Raw genomic sequence first — 25,752 nt, forward strand, 5'->3', positions numbered from 1 at the left:
TTAGACTTTTTTATTACCCTCTTTACATATTTGTTTTCTGCTGTTCACACTAGGTACTTGATGCATTTTTCTTTGCACTTATTCAGCTGAAGAATAAATGCCTGGATAAAATTTACCTAATGAACATGAAAGATTGTAAAATATTAAACCCACAAATTTGAAGTTCAGAGTGGAAGATTATTTCAAGTTCATTAGTAGATTAAATATATATATTAAATAAGAGACCTCTTAAAATACTTAAATAACTCCTCGTGTAAAATAGTTTCTTTTTATGTTCTTTATTCCACCAAAACTGCATTGCAGTTTTCCAGTCTTTATATTTACATTATTTGCAACTCTTTCCATAAGTGCCGGTACAAATGTAACTGATGAAAATCCAAAATAGTCATACAAATGTTCCTGAAAGCAAGGTGCATTTCTGAGCAAACTTTTTCTGATGCACAATAATATATATGTATATATTAACAAAGCTTCATAATATAAAATATCTTCCATGGCAAGTAAAACTTCCCCACGTACAGCTTATTCAGATTTCAGTTACACAGACTTCTGCATTTCAAGTTAGTGCAAATAATGAGAGTAATAGCCTGAGCAGAATGATGTAAATACAACGGAACAAGAGAAACAGCAAAATTTTACCAACTCCCTGCATACGGTTATAACATTTAATCAGTATATCATTAGTATTCTTCATATACAATGTATTTAAATAATTGGCTTGTCTGAACTATAGGCAACAAATTTACAAAATAAAATAATGCTTCACACAAATATGGAATGTCGGACAAATATATGAAAATAAAATGCATCTAATAACAAAATGTTTTAAATCAAAAAGATAAAAGATGTCGTCTCCATTTTTGAAGATTTCAAGGCACTTTCTTGGCAAATCAGAATTCTCTCCTTGGTAGAAAGTCTGCAAGAGAAAAGGACATGCCGTTTTATAACTGGTTTCAAACCAGAGAAACAGACCGCTCAGTAAAATTGTGTTCATAAACCACAGTTTCCTGCAGATTGCATAAATAATAAGATTAACTTCAAATGCCAGTGGGTCCTTCCCTCCTGTGAGCACTAATGAGTTTTGCCGCGGCAAATCCTCAGCGTCAATGCCAAGAGGTTTAACACAAAGTGGTCTGTGCTGCTGCACCTTGCAGGGAAGTTCCCCATGCACATAGGCACGTGCAGTTCTACATTCATCAAATGCTGTACTTCCATTTGCAGGGATCTGACTCAAGAAATGAAAACAAACCCACCCAAACCTCTCAGAGCTGTAAGGGCAGCCTGTGCCCGGTATCCCGGCCCCGGAGCCACCCCAGCGGCTGCCCGGGGTGCGGCGCCTCTCCATGGTGCTGAAACATCCCGCCACGGTTTGCGAGAAACAGGTCCCGCAGTCAGATGATTGGCTTTCCCCAAGCAAAAGTTCATTTTGAAGAGGAAAAGACCACGTCTTCTTTGTATACCCGGATATTTACAGAGGAGGAACGGAAATATTTGCATAATAGCACTCCAGCTCTTTTTTTTTAATGAGGAAAAGGCAGCCTATTTTAGTACTGGCAGGAAAAGGCTTAAAAATAGCTGTCAGTTCTTCATGTGAGAGAGCTTCCTTCTTCAAGGCAACCAAGAATCTCCAAGACTGTCAGATGTTAATGTGAAAGGAAATTTTCTTACAGGCAACAGGATCTGTGGCCATGTCCTCTCCACATTAGAATGAGGGTGGTGAGGAAAACAGATCCCTTCTGCCAAAAGATGAAGTAGAAGCAATCAGAGGATCATGTTAGAAATGCAAGGTTATTGAGGGATGAACGTATGTGACTCCTTAGTTGCAATTCCTACTAATAGAGAAGAGACACTCCTGCCCACTCATCACTCTTCTCGAGAAAATATTTCCATTCCAAGAATCAGTGGATATGGGTAAACATGAAGATCTGAGGATGTCTTATTTATAATGGAAACTATCCGCTGTACTTAGTGGAGGAATGGGGTGAGGGAGCACAGAGACAGCTGGGAAACACTCAGATAATGGCTCTACTTTTTCCCATAATGTTTTCTCTTTTTTTAACAAAGTAGAGAGAAAGGCAGCCTAGATACAACTTTAAGTGAATGCAGTGCACAGCTGCTAGCAATGCTTACCATTTAAAACCTTCCTTCCCTATTTTTCATGTCTTTGAGTGTATTTTTGGCAGGCAAATTAAAACATCTGGTTTTTCAAATCATAGCAACTTTTGATCCTTTTGTGTTTTAAAGGTGGAAATAAGATGAGATAGATGCTTCTGTACTGTGGATATGTAGGCAGATCTTTGACTCATTCTCTTGAAAGAAAATGAAAAAAAGAAAATTGGAACACCAGAAATCTCTCTGAAAGCCCTGATACATGAATCCAGAGGTGCAAATGGATATAGATAAAGGAAAAACAGAGACTAAAAAGGTAAAACTGCAGAAAGTAAGAGAGTGGTGGGATGTTTGAGAAAGCTGAGATTTAAAAGAGAACACTAAAAAACAAACAGGAACTTAAGTAACCCCCTCTCAAAAAAAACATTTTTTTTAATTTAGAAAAGGATTCCTGCCTTGAGTCATGAAAAGAAGACACAAGCAAAGTAATGAGATGCCTAGTCAGTCTCAGGTACATTGTCCAAAACCATCTGCAACACCTGCAAATCAAGAGGCCAAAGAGACTGGAAATAGTTAAGAAGAGAGGAAGAGAAAGAAATTATGTCATTTCTTCTCAGAACTGAAACATTGCCATGTTCTTTAAAGCACAGCCACCAAAATGAATCCCACCTCCACTGAGAAATCAAATCAGCTAACACTGACTCATATCCTACTCTTCTTTTCTTGTTCTTGATTAGTATGAATTGAAGTCTTGATGCAGGAAGAAGTGACATACACAACTCCCCCAAGCTCCGAGCTTGCAGTATTTGTCAGGCGGAGGTGGTGAAAGGAAACTATCTTTAACGGAATTTAAATAAATAAAATTCACTGATTTGATACATTTTAGTGGTTAATAATAACAACCAAGTTAATAATAACAACAACCATGTGTGTATTTTCAAATTAACCTTTGAAAGTATAACCGTCTTATTAATGTTCAAATAACAGGAGAAAACAGCTCACTTGGAGATGCTACTTTTATCCATGACAATGCTGTTTAATTAACACATTTGACATGCTATTCATAAACAAGAATGGACTGGTTTCTTCCCTAGACTATTTAGTGAAACCTTTAGCTTTCCACATCTTTATGTTCAGTTTCCTTCTATCACCATGAAGTGGTTATTAACTTTTCAGAAATTCTCAGGAGACAATATGGGAATGAAAAGGGGCCTAAGAAGTAAATGAAGTGACAGGTTATCTATGAAGACTGCATTGAGACCTGAGACCAAGAAATTCTATTTCTTCCACGGATTAACAACAAAGTCCTCTGCAGAACAACCTGAAATAAATGTGATGATGATGTTCTTAGGCATTTTTCTTTCACCAAGCAGACTTCTTGAAATTTTGAACAGTAAGAGGCCACCCAGTGCACAATTATGGACTGTGGTGCCACAAGTGACTTGTAGGAAATTACAGAGGGACCTGTCAGAGGTATTTGTGCTTCTATGTATTTCTGGGAGGAGCCAGTCCGTTCTGCAATGCCAAAGCTGCGTGTTGATGCACTCTGATAATACCACATTTTTGTATGTATAACTGATAACAAGGTACAAGTGTGAAGTAAACCACTAGACCATTCAATAAATAAGAAAATGAGTGGGGATAATGATACTTACATAGCAAACATCCTAGGACTGTGTACACAAAGGGCTCATTGCTAATCTTGTTAGCAATCTTGCACATCTTTTGTAATCTATAAAACAAAATTACCCACAGTAATAATGAATCTCAATTGCCAGATACCCTCAAAACCTGCATAGAATTAAAGTTTGTACTTGCATTTCAGACACTCTACACAGTGAAACTGTTATCTGATGGAAATTCATGAAATTATGTGTGCAGGATGCAATATTAGACTGTACCTTAGCATAATCAGTGCTCTAGAGAAAAAGTATAAGTGATGGCAGGAATTTAAATTTCTACCAGGTAGTTTCCTACTGGGATGTAGAAGACTAGGAATTTAACTCATTAACTGGGAGGCTGTTTTAACTATCAGACTATAACATAGTCGGAAGTCAGGCTGTTTGAAATATTTTATTGTTCCATTTAATATTAATATTGATTTAATTCCATATTTTTTCACGTTTAAGTGCATCTCCTAATCAACAGACTGAAGATACTAACCTCCCACTTCCAACCTCTCTGCCGTGTATCCTTGGTTCAAATGACCATTTGGTTCAGGTGCACCCTGAGTCACTGCCATCCTTTCTGATATTTGATAACAAGAAATATACAGGTGCTAATTTCTTCCTTCCTTGATAAATATTTTAATAAAACTTAATATAAATTGTGCCAAAGAGCAAGAAAGTGATTGCTATATGGGTTTCAGTTCCTCAGAATGTATTTGTACAGTGTATAACCATGTCAGAAGGAGAGGAAATAACTCATCCTCAGACATCCCATGATGACTAAAGTGTGCCTGAAAGAATATATCAAACCTCTCTAAAGACACAGGGAAAGATCTTGGTTACTATCAGCCTGAGTGATGGATAAGGTGGAGACAAATCTGAATATTTTCTCTCCTTTTTAGAACAGAATATTTCAGGTGAATGTAGCCCATTGTCTGCTTTGGGTTTGCTTGATGCAAGGGGGAGCAAAAATTGTGCTGTGGTTTACATAACTCTTTTTATTTTGCATTTTACTTTGACAGTTGAACTAAAAAATAAGTTCACACCATTCAAAACCACAGTCTTGTTTTTAACTTTAAGAAAAGCTGTTTAATTAGAAGAAAAAGAATATTACTGTGCTTCTTCAGAAATAAAGTGAAACACTCGGGCAATACTTAAGAGTCCAAATAATATTCCCATGCTCTGGATCCATGTATCAAGGCATACAACATCCAACATGGTATTTTTGTTGCACAGAATGTAATAGAAATACGCCTTGCCTAGTCCTCTGTCTGCTTAGAAAGCTGTATATATATCTTTTGAGGATCAGCCATGGATTGCTACATTCCAGCTTCTGCTAAGCATAAAGGCAAATGGAGATGAGGGCTACTCTATCCACTAAAAACACTAAATCCTCTGAGGTGCTGAGCTATGGTGAGAAAGCATCTCAGCTGCTCACAAACAGTGCTTTTAAGTGATGCAGTCAGAAAGTGCTATTGTTTTTTCATATTAAATCTTAAAAGCTTCCAAAGCACCAAACTTTGTCTACAGTTTGTGCTTATGCATCCGTAATGAGGTTCACCTTCTCTAATTAAAACATACTGCTTATTTTCCATTGACTTTAACTGAATTGTCCATTGCACTAGAGAATGATGAAGTAACTTCTATTTAAGATATTTTCCTTTTGGTTTGGGGATTTTATTTGCTTTTCTATCCATTTTGTCCAAGAACTCTTCCAATTTTCAGTGTCTCCAACAAAATTATATTCAGGCTGTATTAAAGCAAAGCTTCTGCAGTCTCAGAGAGGAAAGTTGTTTGATGAGAACTGAAAGTATCAATTACAGAATGACGAATCAAATTATTTTTTGTTGTTTAACAATGGGCATATAATAGAAAATTATACACAAGCTGAAATATACTAAACCCTAAAGATATAACCCTGCTATTAAGCATTAATAGGAGGTAAAGAATGGTTCAGATTTTATGTTGCACAAGTAAAGCTGAATGGAGCAGGAAGGAGAATATGGTTTCATGTCTGCCCTATGCATAAGCATGGCCTCCTGGTTTTTTACAGTGTAATTTTAATTTCATTTATTTCACCATCACTTTAAAGGATCTCCACAATGTTCTGCTGACAGCAAGTGCATGAAAAGAAAATCTTTATATATTAGAAGACCTTGGATATGTTTTATAATGTAGTGCTAAAGAGTTAACTGTTAGATAAAAGGACCAGGATATCAAAGACTTAATAGGAAAAGTGTGTTGTTTTCAATCAAGTATCACAGCTAGCATTAAAAGGTACTTTGCTACTCACAGGTTGGCGTTGAGCAATCCCTTGTGTTGTGATACAGTCGATGAAAGTGCTTGCTACACTCTGAGGAAAATGTGACTGGCCCTGTTTGAAAATAAGAAGGAGTTAACAACAAGCTCTCGGTGTCACTGCTCTGCAGCTTCAATGAATGACAGCAGCACAGCATTAGGTTCATTTTTTCTTGGCTAAAATTGCATTTAGTTTTCTACCATACCTTAAACAACTATGATGAAACACAAATATAATAATGCTGGTGAAATACTAGAAAGAAATTCTGTTGCTGTGCCTTTATGCTCATGATATAAAAAACAGAAAAATTACACATGAAAATGACAGGCTGATTTAGCTTTGAAATTCCAGTAATTCAAAATTAGCAACAACATTTCTTATACAGTGAGAAATAGAATGACAATTACAATAGAACTTAGTTTGTTCAATAGTTGTCGGTAGTCTAACGTAGAAGGAATAATGCACCTGGACTGAGAATACTATTTGTAAAGATAAATAAAAGCAACATTTTAAGCAAATATGAGTTTCTAACCCCTGGAAAGATGAAGTACTTTCATGTACTAATGCTTTTAATTTGCACATAGATGGTTTATAAAATTCTTAATATACAGTGTGGGTGTTGAGGGGAAAAAAATGACAGCTGAATAACATCTAGGAATCTGATCTCCTGTTAAAATAATCCTGGTAAAAAAGCATACAGATGTGCAGAACGCAGGATGTGTTTCATCTTTGGCAAGGCAAATCCCTACGTGTCCAGGGTATAGCGTGCTGCTCTCTTCTCTGGATATACTGTGCCGTCTGCTTACATTAATATTTGATAAAAAAGCTGCTCCTGCTCACGGCCAGGGGATTGGAACTAGAGGATCTTTAAGATTCCTTACAATCCAAACCATTCTATGGTTCTATTTTTCTATAAGAACATGGGTCAACTGTAAAAAGTTGACAAATACCTCTTCCAAAATCACTGATGGCCCCAGAAAAATATTCCTGGTGACATTCAAGTCAAAAAGAAGAGCACAACGTAATATTTGTAACCTGTTTTGCAAGATTGTCACTGACAGCAGTGGATGAGAATCCTGTGGTTTGGACAGAAGTCATTGACATGAACTGACATTACATGAATAAGACTAAATTTAAATCTACATGTAGTACAAGTAGGAATCCTGAATGAGAATAATTTCAAGCAATGCTACAAAATTATCCACATGAAGCAGATATTGTTGGCCAACTTTCCTTTCAGAGGAAGACAGGAAGCATTTCTGGGAAAAAATACTTATTTTGTAGCTTGAAAGATGGCTTGTGAGCCTGGTAAAATATATCAAGCTAATTTTCTCTGGATAGTGAAACCAAACTGCCATGAGCGCCAGAGAAGTTTCCTCTATGACTGTGAACATACTTAAAGATTAGATATATTTTACAGTAGTACATGGATTTCAGTAGATTTTTTCAGCCACAAATAAGATTTTCAACAAACTGGAAGAGCAGCCTTTGCAAGTCTGAACTGGAATATTGTTGCCATTTTTTTTTATCTGAGTAATTAAGCTCAAGGAGAAGTATGTAATCTGAAATTATCCAGCATATATGGAGACAACACTGGCTTTTGTCACTCAATAAATTCCATGTCCCTTCAGATAATATATGATTTTCTAGCACTCTTCCCTGTCATCAAAAAATAGGCTGTTAATTTTATTTGTGCCTTACAAAACACTCTGTGTCAGCTGGCTTTCCAAGCTAAATTGATAGATTGCTTTATGACTCATAAGATTATTTATGATTTTTCCTACAGTCAAGGACTGTTACATATGGTTCTTATTTGGCTTTAAAATGTGTCTATTATTCCTGGCATATGAGAAGTGTGCAATAATTTTCTTAACCCTGACACTGTAAAGATAATGGACTATGATGTTGATTTCAGCTTCTCTCTTTTTTTCCCCCACAACTGCATTAGTTTAGGATGTCCTAATTCTTGAAGTAGTAAGAACTATAATCAAACAGTTTAATTAGTGAGGGTTGCCAGAAGATTACAACTGGAACAGAATAACAAAACCCAAAGTTCCACTGTATTTTAAGCAAATGCCTATGGATTACAGGATCTAATAAAGCCATGAAAAATAAAATTAAATAAAAAACAGCAACAGGTAGAAAACTCAATCACTGAAGATCTTAAGATATATTTAAAAAAAAATGAAAAAGAGGAAGAGAGAGAAAGAGAAAAAGAGAAAGAGAGAGAGAAAGAGGAAAGGAAGAAAAAGAAAGAAAAATAAGAAAGAAAAATAAGGAAAAAGAAAGAAAGAAAGAAACTAACTCTAGGCAGAAATTCTGAGCCAACAAATAAAATACCAGTATTTTGGAATGATCCTGCTTTCTTCATTCATTCCAGCTAATCTTACTCAAGTAATTTCAGCAATTTTGATGGCAACTACTCATGCAGAAAAGGACTGTTAATTTAATGAATAGCTCTAGAGACTGGCCTTCAAGTATTTTTCCCCCCTTTTTATTTTCTATGATTTACCACACTCAAAATACCTTCTGTAAAACTCATGGTTGTTTTTCTCTGGTTTTGAGTAATGAAACTCATTCTGTATTCATTACTTAGCTTCCCCAGATTCTTATGTTGAGCTTTTTATGGTAGCTGAGGAGTTTCCAAAGCTAAAAATGAAAAGTAAATTGATTAAATACTAACATAAATCTTTCTTGGCTGTCCTTTCCAGGAGAGGAATATTCACTGTTTCTGTGTTACATAGCATAGCATACTTTGAAGCTCTATGTTAATTTCTTTCTCATGTGGACTGAAAATGATCAGGTTCACAATTAGTCTTGTTTACTGCAAGGGTGAAGGGCCAGCTGGCTCTGACACATTTCCTGTAGATTCTGTTGGGTTGCAGTGAGCCATTGGCAAAAAGATCCCTAAAGCTGTGCTTATCCCAAAGGTTCGACTACACTTCCCCCATGCAAAAGAGACAACAAATACCTTCCTTTCTTGTCAAACACTGCCTGAAATTTCCAGCAAAGAGGAAATGCATAATTATTTCCAGTTCTCTGTTTCCTGCTCCAATGGCCAACTATTTCTCTAGCTTTTAGTTTCAATACTTCAAATAACCTTGAAAATCACCAAGAGGTTTGCAGTGTCATACTTTTAGGCCTTCACTTTTCTGAGTTACAGAAAGCTGGAACTGGAGAGCAAAGATTCAATGCAAGCAACTTGTCATTGGCAATTCGTATTGCACATATTCAGAGTACAATATTTTTCTCAGTAGTTACCATACAGTCCCAAAGCTAAGAGCATTATACAACTCCACCTCAGTTCTCAAGTAATTGGCTGTAAGCATCATAAACTTCCATATTTGAAACAGCAATTTTTATTTTTCATTTGCATTAATTTAATCATTCCTCATTCTATCTGTTTCCACTATTATAACAAGTATCCACACGTAGATATCATGAGACAGATGTAAAATATCTTCCCTGATTTGGTGAAAACTTTCTTGTCCACAAAGGTCTGTTTCTTAAAGATGTGTGCAGTCCAATGAAAAGTTCTAAAATTACTGAATGTGAAAATTAATATGGAAAGCACAATAGAGGATAAAAGTTAAATAATTACTTTTAAATAATGTTTTAACTTACCACATTTTGAAAGTTATTTTAGACCAGATAGTTCAGTTGATTATTCAATGAAATAGAGTTCTTCAAAAATTTCTAGTTCTGAAATATGCACATTTAACTTCAGAAAGGTGAATTTGGTGTTAAGCCTCAAAAAAATTAGTGATGTGACATTTGTAGCTACTTAGAATATGCACATGTGGGAAAACACAAGCAGCTGCCTTACCTGTAAAATGTTTTATGAACTTGTCTTTTAGACTGGAATCTCTTGGAAAAATTTCTGAAAAGAGAAGAAAAAAATATATTTATGTCACCTAGGAATTACAATAAAAGCCCTGAAAGCATAATATGTCAAGACATCTGATGTCCAGAGACCAAATAGCTTCCCAAATTAACTATAGAATTAATTTTCATAGTTGTGGGCTGTGGGTATGTAAACAACATCGTGAAGTATTTCAGGTAATTCCCAGATGAATACTAAATGGTCATCCTACAATGCACAATCATTTTCTGATACTAAATTCTGCACATCTTAGTTCTGAGTGGATCTGTAAGTATAGAAATACTCCAAATAATTAAATACATTATCATACTTACAAGTAAATAAGTACCTGAAGAAATTACATAAAATACTTAGATATATACAAACTAAACACCACTTTCTGGGTTTTGAAATGAAGAGAAAAGTATCCTACAAATCACAAATTTTCATTGCAATATTAGTAAAAAAAATGGTCCTCTGTCCTGTGAAAACTGCTGTGAATTTTAAAATATTCACTTTCCATTTTTGGCATTTATTTCCCAGAAAGTACAAGAGACTAGAAGTCTCAGAACATACAAAAGAATCACAAAAAAAAGAAAATGGAACTGACACAAAAAGACAAATTTCCTTTTTCTTTTATTTTCCTCTTTTTTTTTTTTTTTCAATGGGATGTTGCCTCTGGCTGACAGTAGAAACTAGTGATGCAAGTAAATATCCTCAGAACTGGTACACCTCCCCCCCATCTTGTGAATTTTCCACTGAAAAAACATATTACTAAATTTTTGAGTACCTGCAGGTATTACTGGTAAGCTGGCTGTTATCAAATTCAAAGAACCTTCCCTGGCAGTTAGACAAGGAGCATGACTAACTTGCAGCATTAGGACTTGATGTTAAATATACTTATTCACTAAAAATATTTCTTTACATCCAAAGTAATATTAAATCTCTGTGTTCTCCTTCATTTTTTTCAATTCCCAATCCGAACTAATATTTAGCTCAGAAGAGAGCTAGTTTCCTTTCATACTATAGGAAGATGTTGGTTAACTGCCAAGATAAATTGTTACCAATGGCTTTAGGCAGTTTCTCAGAGGTCATATGGGTGTATTTTTAGGCTGGGATTTTAAGATAAAATGTCCAAGTCTTACAGCAACTCATCAAGGTTAGGAGACCTACTTTACTTAAGATTCCTTAAAAATATCAGTTTTAACTAATTTCTTTTCTTATTGCAGAAGAAATGCCACCCCTTCTCCAATAAACTTAGAATTCTAATAAGAAATGCTGGTAGTTTAAAATTATACAGAATGAAGACTATAAAAAGGTAAAGTAGGGAAACAGTTGTTGTGAGCTTTGAATGAGATGAATGGATGTGAGATGTGAGTTTTGAATGGACAAGTACTGATGAAGAACCACGGCCTGGTGAAGGGTGGATTAGGAGCTGACTATTCTTGCTCAGACAAAGAACATTTAAATACAGACACTTGCGAAGTGCATAGAATTTCCTTTGGGAACAGTAGCTGCCTTTTGCCCCATAAAATTCTCTATTTGCCCTATAAAATTATTTAGGAAAAGTCTGTATACAGCCAAAACCCCATCCCTTCATGCCCAGAAGGTGAAACAGGAGGACGGATTGATGCTGTGTCAAGGAGTTATTCATTGCCAGTATAAAATCGCAGCTGTAGCTGTGTTGGTAAGCCTGAGAAGGAACACTGCAGAGTCTGCTTTGCACGAGTAGCACACACTGGGCCAGGGCTCACACCAGCCCAGCCTGGCCTGCCCCAGCAGGGAAATGTAGGTCAGTGGTGTGTTGAAAAGCAGCCCAGTGACCCTGCCTGCGTGCCTGCTGCTCCCTGCTGCGGCTGCTGTCCCTGCGGGCAGCAATCAGCTTTTCAGCATGTGCCCGTGCCTCTGCTCCCTCCAAGCGCTCCTTTGCTTAATAGTGCAGGGTAGAACACAACCAGGGAGCCCCAGCCTCTCACAAAAACAACCTCGGCTCGTTTGTATGAGAATCACGGGCGGCACAGGTTCCTGCAACGCTTCTGGCTCTCATGGCAGGGGCTACTCCCCCTGAACTGTGAATTGCCCAACACAAGCACAGTCATTCTCTCCCTTCTTCCAGCAGCGTAGCCAAGCCCTTCTGTCTGCACACAACTGCGAGTCTGAGGTCTCAAAGGAGCCAGCATTTCAATCAAACTAATGAATATCTTCTTTGAATAGAGCATGTGTCACTGACTCCTGATCACACCGCAGCCAGAAGCAGGGTATCAAGTCCATACCTACTTCTAACAAGCTCTTCAATAAAGCAGCAAAAAATCACCATGAAAAAGACCCTGAACCAGCTTTTTCTGGCTTCTAACAAGTCCTTAGCTACTCCAGTCACATTTCATGCGTTATCTATCACCTGTTAAGGTGTCCATTTTCACATATCCTCACAATGCAAGTTAAATTCCTTTGACATACTATTGTCACAAAAGAAAAGCCAAAGTGTTAATATCATAAAATAGATTGCCAAACTATTACTAAAATCAAAACACTTCAAAGTCACACTGAGAAAATTTAAAAAAGAAACAGGAAAATGAAAAAATAATATATTTTAAGTATGAAACCCACATGAACAGGAAATACTGAGTGGATAAAGCTTACTCAATCCATTCTTGCCTCAAGACACATTACACAAACTATTAAAATACAGTCAGTATATATCCTATGGAATATAGTAACATTGGTTTTAATCATCTAGGAGAATATTTAGACTGTGGCATTCTTATAAGCCCAGGCTTACAGAGTCTGCACTTCTCACCACAGAGTACATCTGAGTTAAAAGGCACTTGAGCTATTGCCCCTGTATTGGTTCTGGGCATAATCTCAGTTTATAGTCATAAATAACCTTAGTTCAAGGATTTATTTCTTATTTACATCAGAACCTCTATGTGTATCCTTATATATTTACTCATTTGGGGCAAAATATTACCTGTCCTTCCATAGACATCACTGGCAATGGGCAGCTATTAAATGGTGCTAAGATGGATTTGCTACTGGCTCTTCTGTCTAAAATAGCAGAAATATTTATGGTGAACTCTAGGGAAAAGGCAAATTTAGAGGGTTTTCCCAGCTCTGCTTCACAGACAGAATGGTTAAGTTTATAATGCAAAGTTGATTCTAAATCAATCCATACTGTTAGTTTTATCAAGCTGTGACATTTCAGAGATCTCATGGCTTTAGCCAAGGGGTGACTAGATCTGCCTGAGTTTTATCCTAGCTGGGATAAATGTGGTAATAGTGAGAGCCAGCCAGGTCTGAGCTAGGGATCAGTAACCAACAGCTGATTCATCTCTCCTCTCTCAAATTCTGTTATAACCTTTTCAAAGTTAATTTAACCACTGTTGTAAAGCTAATTCCCCAGAAGATTATTCTTTCAGTTGTTATTCAGTACCCAGCAGCTGACAGGAATGTTTAATTTTTCACTAATTTGAGTGAAATTGCAAAAAGGTAAGAGATTAAATAAACTACAGCTTGGTCTCAGGTTTGTCCTCAGCTTGCAACTTAAGACATAGCTCCACCTTCAATGGGTCTTTTCACCTTCTTGGGCCTTTAGTTTCTGTCTTTTGTCTGTTCAGACTACAAAGTTGTGACAGCAGGTGCTGATTTTTACCCTGTGTTTGCACTGTCTCCAGTACACATCACCATAATTGTGCCAGTAACATTCATGTCTCAATGGAGTACAAATAAAAAGAACTGTGATCGCAGCCCTGAAATATGCCAACTCCACACAACAGTTTGTTGACTTGGAACATAAAACCTCCACATCTTCAGGCAGAAAAAAATCAAGATCTCCATTTGTTAATGCTCTGAGCAGACAGTTTTTGTATATTTTTAGTTTATTCAGAGAATTAGTGTCAATCGGGCAGCAAAAGTGCTCCAGTGGTCAAGGCTGGGCTAATCAGAAACGGTGGTAACACCTTTGTGATAACATTTTTAAGAAGAATATAAAAAGAAGTTATTGTGTAGACGTAACTACAGCCAGACAAGAGCAGACTGAAAACATTGAGAGGAACAGCTCTGCAGACACCAAGGTCAGTGGAGAAGGAGGAAGGGGAGGAGGTGCTACATTTGACTGGAGCTGGATTCCCCTACAGCCCGTGGTGCAGACCATAGTGAGGCAGCTCTGCCCCTGCAGCCCATGAAGGTCCGGGGGGATGTAGAGATCCATCTGCAGCCCATGGAGGAGCCCACACCAGAGTAGATGGATGCCTGAGAGAAAGCTGTGAACCTCTGGGAGGCCCATGATAGTAGAGCAGAGTCCTAGCAAAGATCTGCACACCCAGAGAGAGAGAAGCTCACGCTAGAGCAGCTTTCCTGGCAGGACTTGTGACCCTATGGGGATCCACACTGGAGCAGCCTGTCCTTAAAGGACTGCACCCTGTGAAAGAGCAGCCCATATAACAGCAGTTTGTGGAGGACTGTTCTCTATGGGATGGGCTCCAGCTGGAGAAGTTAATGAAGAATTTTCTCCTGTGAGAGGGATACCATGCTGGAACAGCAGCAGAAACGACATGCAATGAACAATATCCATTCCCTGTCTCCCTCTGCCACTGAGTGGGAGGAGGCAGAGCTGAGAAGTAGTCAGGGGTGGGGGAAGGTGTTCTTAAGGTCTTATATTACTTTGCATTATCCTGCTCTGATTTTGCAAGTAGTAAATTCAATTAGTATCTCTAATTCCAGCCTGTTTTGCCCATAACGATATTTGGTGACTGATCTCTCCTGGTCCTTATCTCAACTCATGAACCTTCATTATATTTTCTGTCCCCTGTCCAGTTGCAGAGAGGAGTGATAGAGAAGCATTGGTGAGTCTCTGTCATCCAGACAGAGTCAACCCACTACACTTGAGCATTTTCCTATCTGTGAAATGGCCGAAGAAAACTGTCAGCAGTAAGATGCAGCTGACTCTTCTATTATAAACCCAGATGTAGGCTTCCAAAACAATTTGACATGAAAATAGAATGTGGATTGGGGTTTTTTGTTTTGTTTTGCTTTTTAGAAAGAACATTTTATGTCATGAAACTGCTTACAACACAGTATATTTTAGCAGTTTTTAAAAAATGTGAGATTTTTAAAACACAAGGCTCTCCTAAGTTTCAACTATACAAAGACTATATTGGTTCATAGTATACAAATAAATCTTGCAATGCTTGAAATATCATGCTCCCAAAACTATTGGAACACTGTCAGCAAAACTGTCTTTACTACAGTCTTTTCTACTACTACTATCTTTACTACAAATTCTCCACCTTGCCTAAAGATGGCAATTCTTGCCTGCTGCAACAATAAAAGGTGAAACACTACTAGCAAGAGGGTTGCATACTTTCAACAATGTCAAGATAGTTTAATTAGCACGGAAAATAAAATGTTTGGTGATAAAAGTGATAAGAAAATCTTTCAAATGTAAATTTCTAAAGAATTTTATAAGTCCCCAGAAGAATTGAAGCAACAGAGATGAAATTCAACCAGAACAAGATAATAATACCCAAGTAAAGTGATATGCTATGAAGATGAGTAAATAGAATGACAGTGCAATGCCAGGATGAAAGTATCTGCAGCATGATTGTCCCAAATATAAGTGAAACCATGGAAAAACAGTGTTAAAAAAAACCAAAAAATTCTATTCAAAAACTTAATGTTCAAAAATATCCTTTCTCTGAATTTAATCTACATACATAATTATTCCTACAACTTTTAGAAATAGATGTACTGCCTCAGTTTAAAAAAAAATAAAAAGAGTTTTGCTCAAAATAGAAAACAATTCAAAGAGCAAAGATAAGGCATCCTAGTGGAGAAAAAATTGTTAATGTTCATTTGATAAGAATTCAGTGTGGTGTGGAGTAAACCTGAGAATCACAGATAAAATACCCTGTGAACAAACAGAGCGTGCTTAGAGCTCTGACCTGGCTATAGCTGGTAGAGATAGACAGAAACATGTGGTCACCACTGTGGGCAGCTGGGACAGGGAATCGATCCCAGTCCCTGGCTGGGCACTTTCCACACCGAGGTTTCACAGTGCTCAGGAGAGCAGCTCCCAGCACAGCCCTCAGCAACAGATAACATTAAGCATGGTTGAATCAATTTGCATAAACTTCTTTCTTCAGTACCCCAACCAATTAAAATTAATTAATTTCCTCCTTTCATTATTACACTTCAGCTGTGACCAGATTGCACAAAACTCTTACTTCTGGGCCCAGGGCTGGACAAAGTCCTTACCTGAAAATCTGAGGACTTCCAGCAGCTTTGCCTAGGCTGGAAATGCTATCTTTTCTATGCTGCTGTGCCGTTGCTACCAGAATGATATTACTTTTTTTTTCTGTACACAATAGATATATCAGTATAGATTAAAATGTTTCTGTGATTCCTCATGTGGTGTCTGAAACAGCAGAGAAATGGAGTATGCACTTTCTCGAAAATGTGTGACATTTTTATTCCCTGCTAAGGGACCACCAATTGATTCTGAGGTCCTTAAGAGTGCTCAAAATGCTTAGGATGAATTTTTGGTTGTATTACAACTCAGTTCACAGACTAATAGATTTTATGCTTTTCCTATTGCAGTCTCCTATAGAGAAGGAAAAAAATAAAAAAACGTTTGTGCAACAAGGAGCAACTCCTTATATCATTATCAATCATAAATCATTAAACATTTTATATTATTTGTGTAAGAAATAACTGCCATATGAGAAAATATCTACTTAAATTATGTATTTTCATTCTCTTAGACTACTCATCTGCTATTTCCACTACATAAATGGTATTTCTTCTTTTGTTTTGTTCTTTTTCTTCCAGTTTTCTGCAGTTAAAAGCTTTACAATAGTTTCCAATTGTCTTATTGTTTGTTTATATACCCCCACTCCAACTCACATAGCCTGCTTTCCCCCACTAGATCTGCAATTCATTCCTTTAGACAAGGGAAAATATCTATTTCTGTGGGCAGTGTTCCAAGAGGTCATTGTGTTACTACTCCTGTTAAGTAACACACAGAGTTCCCACTTACTGAATACTTTTGTTTTGAGACTTTGGTGTGTACATACTGAGCATAGATGGAAAATGAGGCAATGCTCCAGACAGACACATTCCTTTCTGGATGTAATATTGCTGCTTGAAATTCAAAACTTACCAGATTCCTCTAAGGGCTGCGTAAAGAAGATTACAATAACTTAGGAATTTTTTTTATTTTCTGTCACGTTCTACTCTAGCAAGTGAGGAATTATCAAGTACCACAGTATTTTCTGGGGAAGAAAAAGCCTCAGATAAATCCCCAAATCAATACTGCTTGGATTCACAGAGGTGTCTGCTCAAGAGAAAATCGGGAATTAATATATCACTGCATACCACTGCCATCTACTGAATGTAGAATATGTTGAAAGTAGTCATGCATACCTTCTTGCTCTGAGAGCAGAGTTTACCAGGCCTTCCATTTCCCTTCCTAATGGGAGCCCTTTCAGTTCCCACAGCACAAAATATACTCCAGAGCTTAAGGGTTACACATAGAGTGCAATTAAGAATTCATAATTAATGACTTGGTCAATTTATCCTCTCAAAGAGTAGACATAAACACTATCCGAATCTCTTTGAACTTATTTGCTGTCCATAATATTTTTGTTTGGCATTACAACTTTATTTATACAGAAAATTGGAAGGCACATTGTGATATGCTATTGGACCGCATTAGTGAAGTCCTAAAATGCTAATTCTGTTCCCATGTCTAATAAATGCTTATATGTTTAATTATTTGTCCAGACTGGAAACAGTGCTCCTAAGGATATTCAAAACCAGTGACTTAACATTTTCTTACCTTGATATTCATTCCAGTAATACTTTTCTGATGTGAACATGGCAAATAATACTCCTTTTAAATACAGATTAATTGATATATTTTCAAATTCTTCCAAGTTTAGTTATGAATACAACATCTGGTCTTTTGAGGTAGTTCCCTTTTCTCTCCATTCCCTCTGGCTTGCTCTGGACCAGAGGTGGGTGGGAAATCCTCATAGACAAAGGCAAAAAACCAAACGAGGCTCCCTTTCGAACCATAACAGTGCAATATAACAGTCTTGTATATATAAAATTTTAAGGTTTTTTTCTGGAACATTCACCAGAAACTTGAGTAATGAAGTGGGCTGTGACATCAGGCAGTTTAGAAGTACAATGGAATGACTCCAAAGAGAAAGCCTATGAGGGTCTGCTTTCATAATGATTGATGAAGTTTACCATTGTCAAGAGTATTACACTAAAAAAATCAGTGTTGTTATTAACTCTGCTAAAGATGGGTGTAAAAGGAAGTACTAGCTTTCAAAATCACAGTCTGGCATTTAGTCACCATTTCTATTTTTGTCTTCTTTGCTGTAGAGTCAACCATTCACTCTTATCCCAGAATGTCTACTCACATATGTCCCATTTCTCTTATTCACCCTTTTAAGTCTTATCTCCATCAGCTTCTCCCTTAAAACCAGGGGGATTAATCTCCACAGGGCATTCAGGAGAATAATTGCAATCAATTTGGTTCTATTGAAACTGCAGTATTGCAAATACTGGGCATTTCAAAAAAATGCGCAAATTATTGTACAATGAGATTCCTAAAACTGACAAAAAAACCCCAAAACAGATAAGGACACCTACAAATGGTAGTAAAATGTGAAAATAAGCCCATTAAAAATATACAAAGGGCAAAGGCATAAAACTTTTCGAGTTCTGCATGCTTAGTTTTTGTCTGTAGATCTGTGTTTATATGTCCTCATAAAATTTGTTTGATTTGCACACTACAGATGTGAATAGATTTGAAGTATTTCAAATTTCTCATTACTCACCTTTTGCTTGGAATGTAATATTCATTCTTTCTTTTAAGATTTCTAAAAATAGTCTTGACATTCAATTTGAAGTGCTGCCTTTTTACAGTGACCAGAGTCAAATTCTACTCTCACTGATGGTCATATATTCCCTCTCACTCACCAACACCTCATTCATGTAATTTTAAGAGAATTACGGAGAGCATTTTTTTATTCAAGTAGTTTTCAATTTTATTGTTATTACAGAGACCTTCAGGTGGATATAAAGAAAAAAAGTGACATATATGAGACACTTAATTTCAGTTGGATTTATAGAATTTATTTGAGCAATGGGGCAGTAAACTTGAGGAACACTGTTATAAATAGTATGGAAGATTCTGTACATACTATAATATAAATAGCAACACAAAAGACGTGACTTGGATCTTTCTTCAAGAATAAAGGGGCACTTATTTATCTCTCATAACTGATAAACAAGCAAGAGAAGTCTTACATTAGCTTGGCACATTCCCTTTATTTGAAAAAGTTATGAACAAGATTCTTGGATGTGCTTCCTGAAATAGCAGATAGCTGGATTCAATAAATCAAATAGGCTTCAGCCAAATGATTCGAAGTGAGAAATACCAATTTTAATTCAAAATAACTATCTCAGTTATGTTTAGCGTTCTACCATCCCTGCTGAATCATGGCCTATGAACACCTAAGAGGGATAATTTCTCCTTAAATCCCTACTACTGCCTTTTTCCTGGAGTCCTTCTGATTAAATCCTACATCTTACCTAAAAATGATGCAAGCTTGTAAACCATGAACCAAAACACGTTCTTAAACCTTGAGAAGAAGTACATTTATTTGCCACAGTGTTTTATCCCTAAATCCCCTGTTCTTTGTTTACTGCAAATCATTAAATGGAGTCAGTTTCTGAATTAATTCAGTTTACTTACTACTACATACAAAGGAGTACATGGGATTAGAAATTAAATGTCTCAAACTCCTTGCCACATTTCTGGCAAATCTGTAAGTAACATCCTACTGATTCAGCACTAGTTTTTATGAAAAAAGGCCCATTACCCAGGGCCTTTTTGATGTTTCAAACTGTAAACCATCATTGTTTTTAAGAAAACCAAATGGACTTTGGTGTACATCATGTGACAGATAACTTTTAAAGCAGTCTATTTTTTTCAAGTTTCTCTTTCCAAAGCACCAGAGCCATAATTGTGCTGCTGTCTCAGAAGGCGTTATGTGCTCATTTCTATTCTAAATTTATATTCTAAATTTGTGCTCATTTGTATTCTAAATTTTCTTCACTGCTGAAGTTTTTTCTCCATTCATCTGTGGCAGAAAATGAATGAAGTCTTTTTTGAGAAAGCAAGAGCTTCAGTCCTGCAATGCTTGTACCTCTCTATGAAACATCACAGGACATAATGAGAGCAGATTTCCCCAGCCAGGGACAATGCTGTGCTATTGCAGCTAGGATCATGGCAGTCTTGCAAGCACAGTCCATCCCAAACATAATGAGGGATGGACTCTGGGAAACCTGCCTTCCTTCATGCAAGTGCAGGAAGGAGAAGTGACACAAAGTCCTCTGAGATAAACTTTTGTCTCCAAGTTTTCCTATGTTTCAGGTGAAAACAATTTTTCAATAAAAACTTATGCAAAATCAGATCAGTAAAAATAAACAAAGCAAACACATACTGATTTTACTTGACTTTGTTTTTCATTTTATTATGCTGCTAATTAAAAAGAATAAAGAAGTTCTTTCCTTTCCCAGCTTTCTGAGTTGAACTCTGGGGACCATCTTTGAGATATCATAACTGTTCATGTAGTCTCAATTTCCCACTCTCTGTGATCCACATCACCATATTATTCAAAAGTAAAAGCACCTGCGACAGTGCAAGGGCAGGGATGGGAAAACTCGTCCAGATATAAGAGTACAAAATAGGAGAAACAGGCATAGGACTATTTGGTGGTCATCTTGTATCACTTGGAGCACTTTCAGTGGATACAAACCACATTCTTACCTTTTCTCATACCAAGGTCAATCCTCCAGAAGCTATGGAGGACAACTTTGTTTAACCAAGGCCCTTCAGTAGCCTTAGAAGCAGAAAAGGTTGCCTTGCAATCAGGGGAGGATGATACAGATCTGTTCACATCCATGGTAAGGACCCAGACAGATACTTCCCCACTCTTCCCTGTCCCTGCCCTACTCTTGCCAAGCCATTGCCCTTTGCCTTCTCCCCTCCTTTGCATTCTGCTTGGCCTCCACACCTTGTCTGGCCTCTGCTGAGCTGCAAGTGAGAGCAGAGAGTGACAGGAATAGTTAGCAATCGTTGCTATGAAGACAATTAACAGCACGAACAGTAATTCCAGGGAGGCCTCCCCACCTCAGCAGAGCAATGACTATTTACGGCCTGAAAGGGCTTGCCAGCCACCAGTTCAACATCCTCTTAAGGGCAACAGATTATCCCTAGAGTTGGCTCCTCCAAGACTGGGCACTGAACTGTGGGAAGGATATAACCTAAAGCTGGAGGGAGATAACTCACTCAAGCTACACAAGAAACATTTAATTGTGTCTGAAGTGTCAGGATAGGTGGACTGGGAATGGGGAAGATAGTTTCTCCTGCTATGAACTATTCATGTTTTTCAACACTAGGAATGTTATGTTCCTCCTCTTCCCCTCAAACTTTGATTTTTCTTTGCTTAATTCACCATTTGTGAAGGAAACATAATCACTCGCTAAGTGCCTAGACACTGTACTTTCATTTCACATAAAAAGAAATCACAGCTCAATTCTGGTTAAAAGGCTGCTGTAATGGTATTATCATCATCACGAACTTGAAGCTGAGCCCTAGCTGCAGTATGAATGCAGAAACAAGCACGTAAGGACCACCCTATCTAAATCAGAATATTTCCCACAACATCTTCCAAGTATGTCCAGAAATACAATACTAAATAATTTCTCTATGCTCTGTTCCTTTATAATGTATCAGTTACATGCTGTACTAAGTCATTCATCATTCAGACAGAATTTGTACAAATACATGTCAGTCTATGCATTTATTGTAGATGTTTCCAAATATTTTTTTTCTGTCACATGTCCACCAGTATTTCACCTTGTCACTAGAACTATGTGAAGGATCTTAGCCAGATAATAGAAATATACTTCAATTGCACATGTGAAGCATTCTCCCAAAACCATACCCTTCTTCCTGAATGTAAGATTGTCAGTCAGCTCCAGGTAATTTAATTTTGGTTGTAACCAAAAATTCCTCTCAAGTTTTTAGGGGCTACTGTCCTTCTTTGGGTAGTTTCCTCACTCCTATAAAGCCTTAATGAATAAAGGTGGGGGGGGAGGTAATATTTTTAATAGAGAATTTTAAAATACTAAAGGAAGCATTCATTAGTGTAGGATTAAAAGTGGTGAGACTCAAAAAAAAATCTCCTTTTATTCACAAAAGTATCAAACATCTCTTAGATGTTTTTAGAAAAAAAAATCTCTATGAAGTTATGAGTCTTTCAAAACTACAGTTTCCCAAGGGGATTTTTATAAGTTAATGTCTTTGAGCTGGGGATCAGGGCTAATTTCAAGACTGGAAGAGCTGTAATGCAAGACTACAATTGACAGAGGAAAATAATTGTACATCTCAATTTATCTCTTTGAGACTGTCAAAAAACACTGTCTGAACTGGGAGTTCCAATTGCCATAGTTAGTGACAGAATCCATTGTTTGAATATGAAATTTTGGAATAAAAACCAAGAGCAACTAAGGAAATTGGTTCTGTTTAGAGTCTTAGCTTATGTTTACAGCAATAAACCACAAAGCAGTTGTGTAGAAGCAGCTCTCTGGATTCCTGGCCGGTACAATTATTTTAGGAGCTGGTGTTCTCTCAAATAACACATTTTTGAGGACTGAAAAGTGTTGGAAGGAGAGTATGCCCTGATTCTGTTCTTCTTGATTTCAACAGGAGCAAAACCAGGTCCTCAATCTGTGTGTAATTCACATGATCTACTTAGCTAAACAATTAAGTCACAGCTCTGACATCTGATATTTATTTTAAGTTCTTTGAGCCAGATTCTCTTCTCTGAGCCAACCCTTTTTTCTGTTCTGGTGGCACAGAGGTTATAACAATCATGGATTTTCCCAGCTGGAGATTCCACCAGCATGAATAAGTCTTTACCTGTCTGGCAAAATCAGCTTTCTTATTATTTCCTCCTCTATTTCACCCTCTGAATCTTTACCATACTCTTATGAGAAAGGGTAAATTACTAGTCCTGGGCTACATTCCTCATTACCATGCTTCAAATATCCTTAGCCTATATACTTGCCTCTTCAAACTAAACCTATAGGGTTAATTTGAAATAATCCTTAAGCTGTGTATATGAAGTAAAAGTACAGTCTGCTCTGATGCTCCTTCTGTGGTATTTAGGAAGACATACAACAGAGGACCCTTCCAAGGTGTGTTACCAATGAGATAGCTCAGCTCCAAACCCATGTACTCTGGGTCACTTCTATCTGTGCAGGCCATGTTTAATAATTTAATCATAGTGCAAGGTCATCCCTAAAGAGCCTCAATCCAAGCATGCCAACTTCTTAACCCCCATCCCCACTCTAAGAGAGCTGAGGCTGTGGGAGAGGACAATCTGAAGACAGATTCAACTGAAAAATTCCACACAATCTGAATAGAGTGTTGTCAACCATTGCCTGAGTGGGGAACCTTATGGCTCCTTTTGCATTATTGTAAGGGATGCATGCAATGAGAAGAACTTTAAGTGAGACTAGTTTAATGGAGATGAAAAAAATCAGGATGCAGTTTAACACTGCACTTACTTGACTCTGCTTTAACCAACAATGCAGTGTGGAACTGATCTGCTGGGAAATGTGAATGCTCACAGAGGGACTGCCTCCTATCTGTGCTGTGGGAAGTAACGGAGCAATGCTAAGATTTTGTGAAGGGACCACCAATTATTCAAGCTTCATCCACATTTTTGAATATGTTCAGACTGTCAAGGAATCAGTCAAGGATCTGAGTCCAATCTCAAGATGCACTAGCATCCCAATCCCTTATGCCTGTGCTCATTTTTGATTAACTAGAATCTGGAGTTCTCCACAAGTATATGCTGGCACATAATGTGGCCACAGCTCTTTCCCAGTGTCACACAGTCATTGATTTTGGACATAACTGGAAACTGGTAGCAAACAGGTTTAACAAAGAGAAAAAAAAAAAAGGACTAATTATGGAAAGTGTGGTTTCTAAGATGAAACTAAAGGTCTGCTTGGGCATCTCACTTATTTTGTTGTATCCCTTTTGACTACCATATAGCTGTGCCCTACTTCTGGGGAGAATTCTATTCTGAGGTGTGAGTTCCAACGAACACTTACAATGTTCACCAGCTACCTACCACATTTGTCTTCCAAATATAATGGTCCAACAAAGCAGGCTCAGAGCTTCATGCACAGAGATTATTGGCCAAGGAAATTAGTCAACTTGGGAGGTAAACAACATCAAAGAGAGCAACATTCAGAGTGCAGCAGCCTCTTCTGATCCAATGCTTTTTAATCAGCCACTTTCCAATAATTCATTAAGACTTGAACAAAGAGATTGAAGCATTGGCTTCTTCTAGGGCTTCAGCCAAGCGTAATGAAATTATACCAGGATATATTTACAAGGTTGGCTGTCTTGAACTCAGCTGTAATTATGTTTATTAGTAATTCTTCAATAGCTGCTCAGAAAGCATATTTGTATTAGTTAATCCTTGCCTGTGGAGACCCTTATATTAGCTTGGCAAAAGAACATTAAGAAGGATGGATTTCTTTTTTTTCCCTCTCAACAAATCCCTGTTTCCATCAGAAAATGCTTATTTTATCAAGAAATAAGCCAATTGTAGTGTATGTGGTTATTTTCTGCTATCGCTATTAGCTATCACTTTAGAAAACAGTTAAAACTAGAAAGGATAAAGATCAATGTTTAATGCATTCTGTTAAGTTTTCATTTGAAATATAAAAAGTTATTTAACTACTATGTTTTACATTATGAAGCTCTGGAACAGCACCACATACATACAGATAAGCACTATGTGCATACTTCACCTTTTTTTTTTTCTCCTCTGACAGACATGTGAACACGTAAAACACTAAAATACATATTTTTTATTTTAAAAAGTAAAGAAAAAAAAATCTCAAAACTATTACAGATCTGATGTATCAGTTTAAGCAAAACATCCCTCTTTTTAAAATAAAATCTTATAAATAGGATGGCATATCCCTAAATAATTCAAATGAGAAAATGCAGGGTATTATGAAACCCCTTCTATTTTGAATACTAAGCCATGAATATGTACTTCCCCCTTTCCAAGAAGAAAGATGTATTACTATACTAATTGTTGATTAAACTTACAAAAGGATAATTCACTGAAAAAATGAGACATACAGGAAAAACCGGTCAAGGCATTATTTACTGAAGTTATCTTTCCCTACTCATCTTTTTTTTTTTTTTCTATAACAGAAAGCAATTTTCATTGATTTGTCTATCAGCTACTTGGAATCACTAAACTATCAAGATATTTCAGATGATATTTCAGATGAATCCAGAGACTCCAAGATATGCCTGGAAAGTTATTGGAGGTCTCTTGACTTAAGGCAAAACCACTCTTAGAATAAGATACAGCGACTATAAATCTGTAAGCATTAAGAGGAAATTCACTTCGTGCAATTCTGCAGGACTCAATGCAAAGCACTCTGTTTTAGCTATCATGGCTGCTAATAAATGTAGATTCTGGAATATTTGCATAAATTAAACACAAGAACAGCTGCAATACATCAAAGGCAGTATATGAACTAGTTGAATTGACTGAATGAAAACTGATGACATGTGCTTAGCTGCATTACAAGCCAAACTCAGCGCTGACAAACAGGCAAACTCTATTGGTGTGAAAGGAAATAGAATTGAGTTTGCTGGAGCTTAATTAGACCCTGTTCTTTTTTCTAAATATGAA

General features: G+C 37.0%; 1 protein-coding gene across 1 annotated transcript in view; it reads right to left on the reverse strand.

Annotated features, from left to right (window-relative positions):
* Nucleotides 1-262: 262 nt before the first annotated feature.
* ALKAL1 (ALK and LTK ligand 1) overlaps nucleotides 263-25,752 on the reverse strand; it is a 35,339-nt gene continuing 9,849 nt past the window's right edge. The window contains exons 2-5 of the mRNA XM_088174915.1: nucleotides 9,902-9,955; nucleotides 6,070-6,150; nucleotides 3,765-3,841; nucleotides 263-916 (exon numbers count right to left, since the gene is read on the reverse strand). Of these exons, the coding sequence (XP_088031041.1) occupies nucleotides 3,777-3,841; nucleotides 6,070-6,150; nucleotides 9,902-9,955 (200 nt within the window). The 3' untranslated portion in view covers nucleotides 263-916; nucleotides 3,765-3,776. The remainder of the gene's footprint in view (nucleotides 917-3,764; nucleotides 3,842-6,069; nucleotides 6,151-9,901; nucleotides 9,956-25,752) is intronic.

This window comes from Sturnus vulgaris, chromosome 1, assembly GCF_052056855.1.
Source record: "Sturnus vulgaris isolate bStuVul1 chromosome 1, bStuVul1.hap1, whole genome shotgun sequence".
Taxonomy (NCBI): domain Eukaryota; kingdom Metazoa; phylum Chordata; class Aves; order Passeriformes; family Sturnidae; genus Sturnus; species Sturnus vulgaris.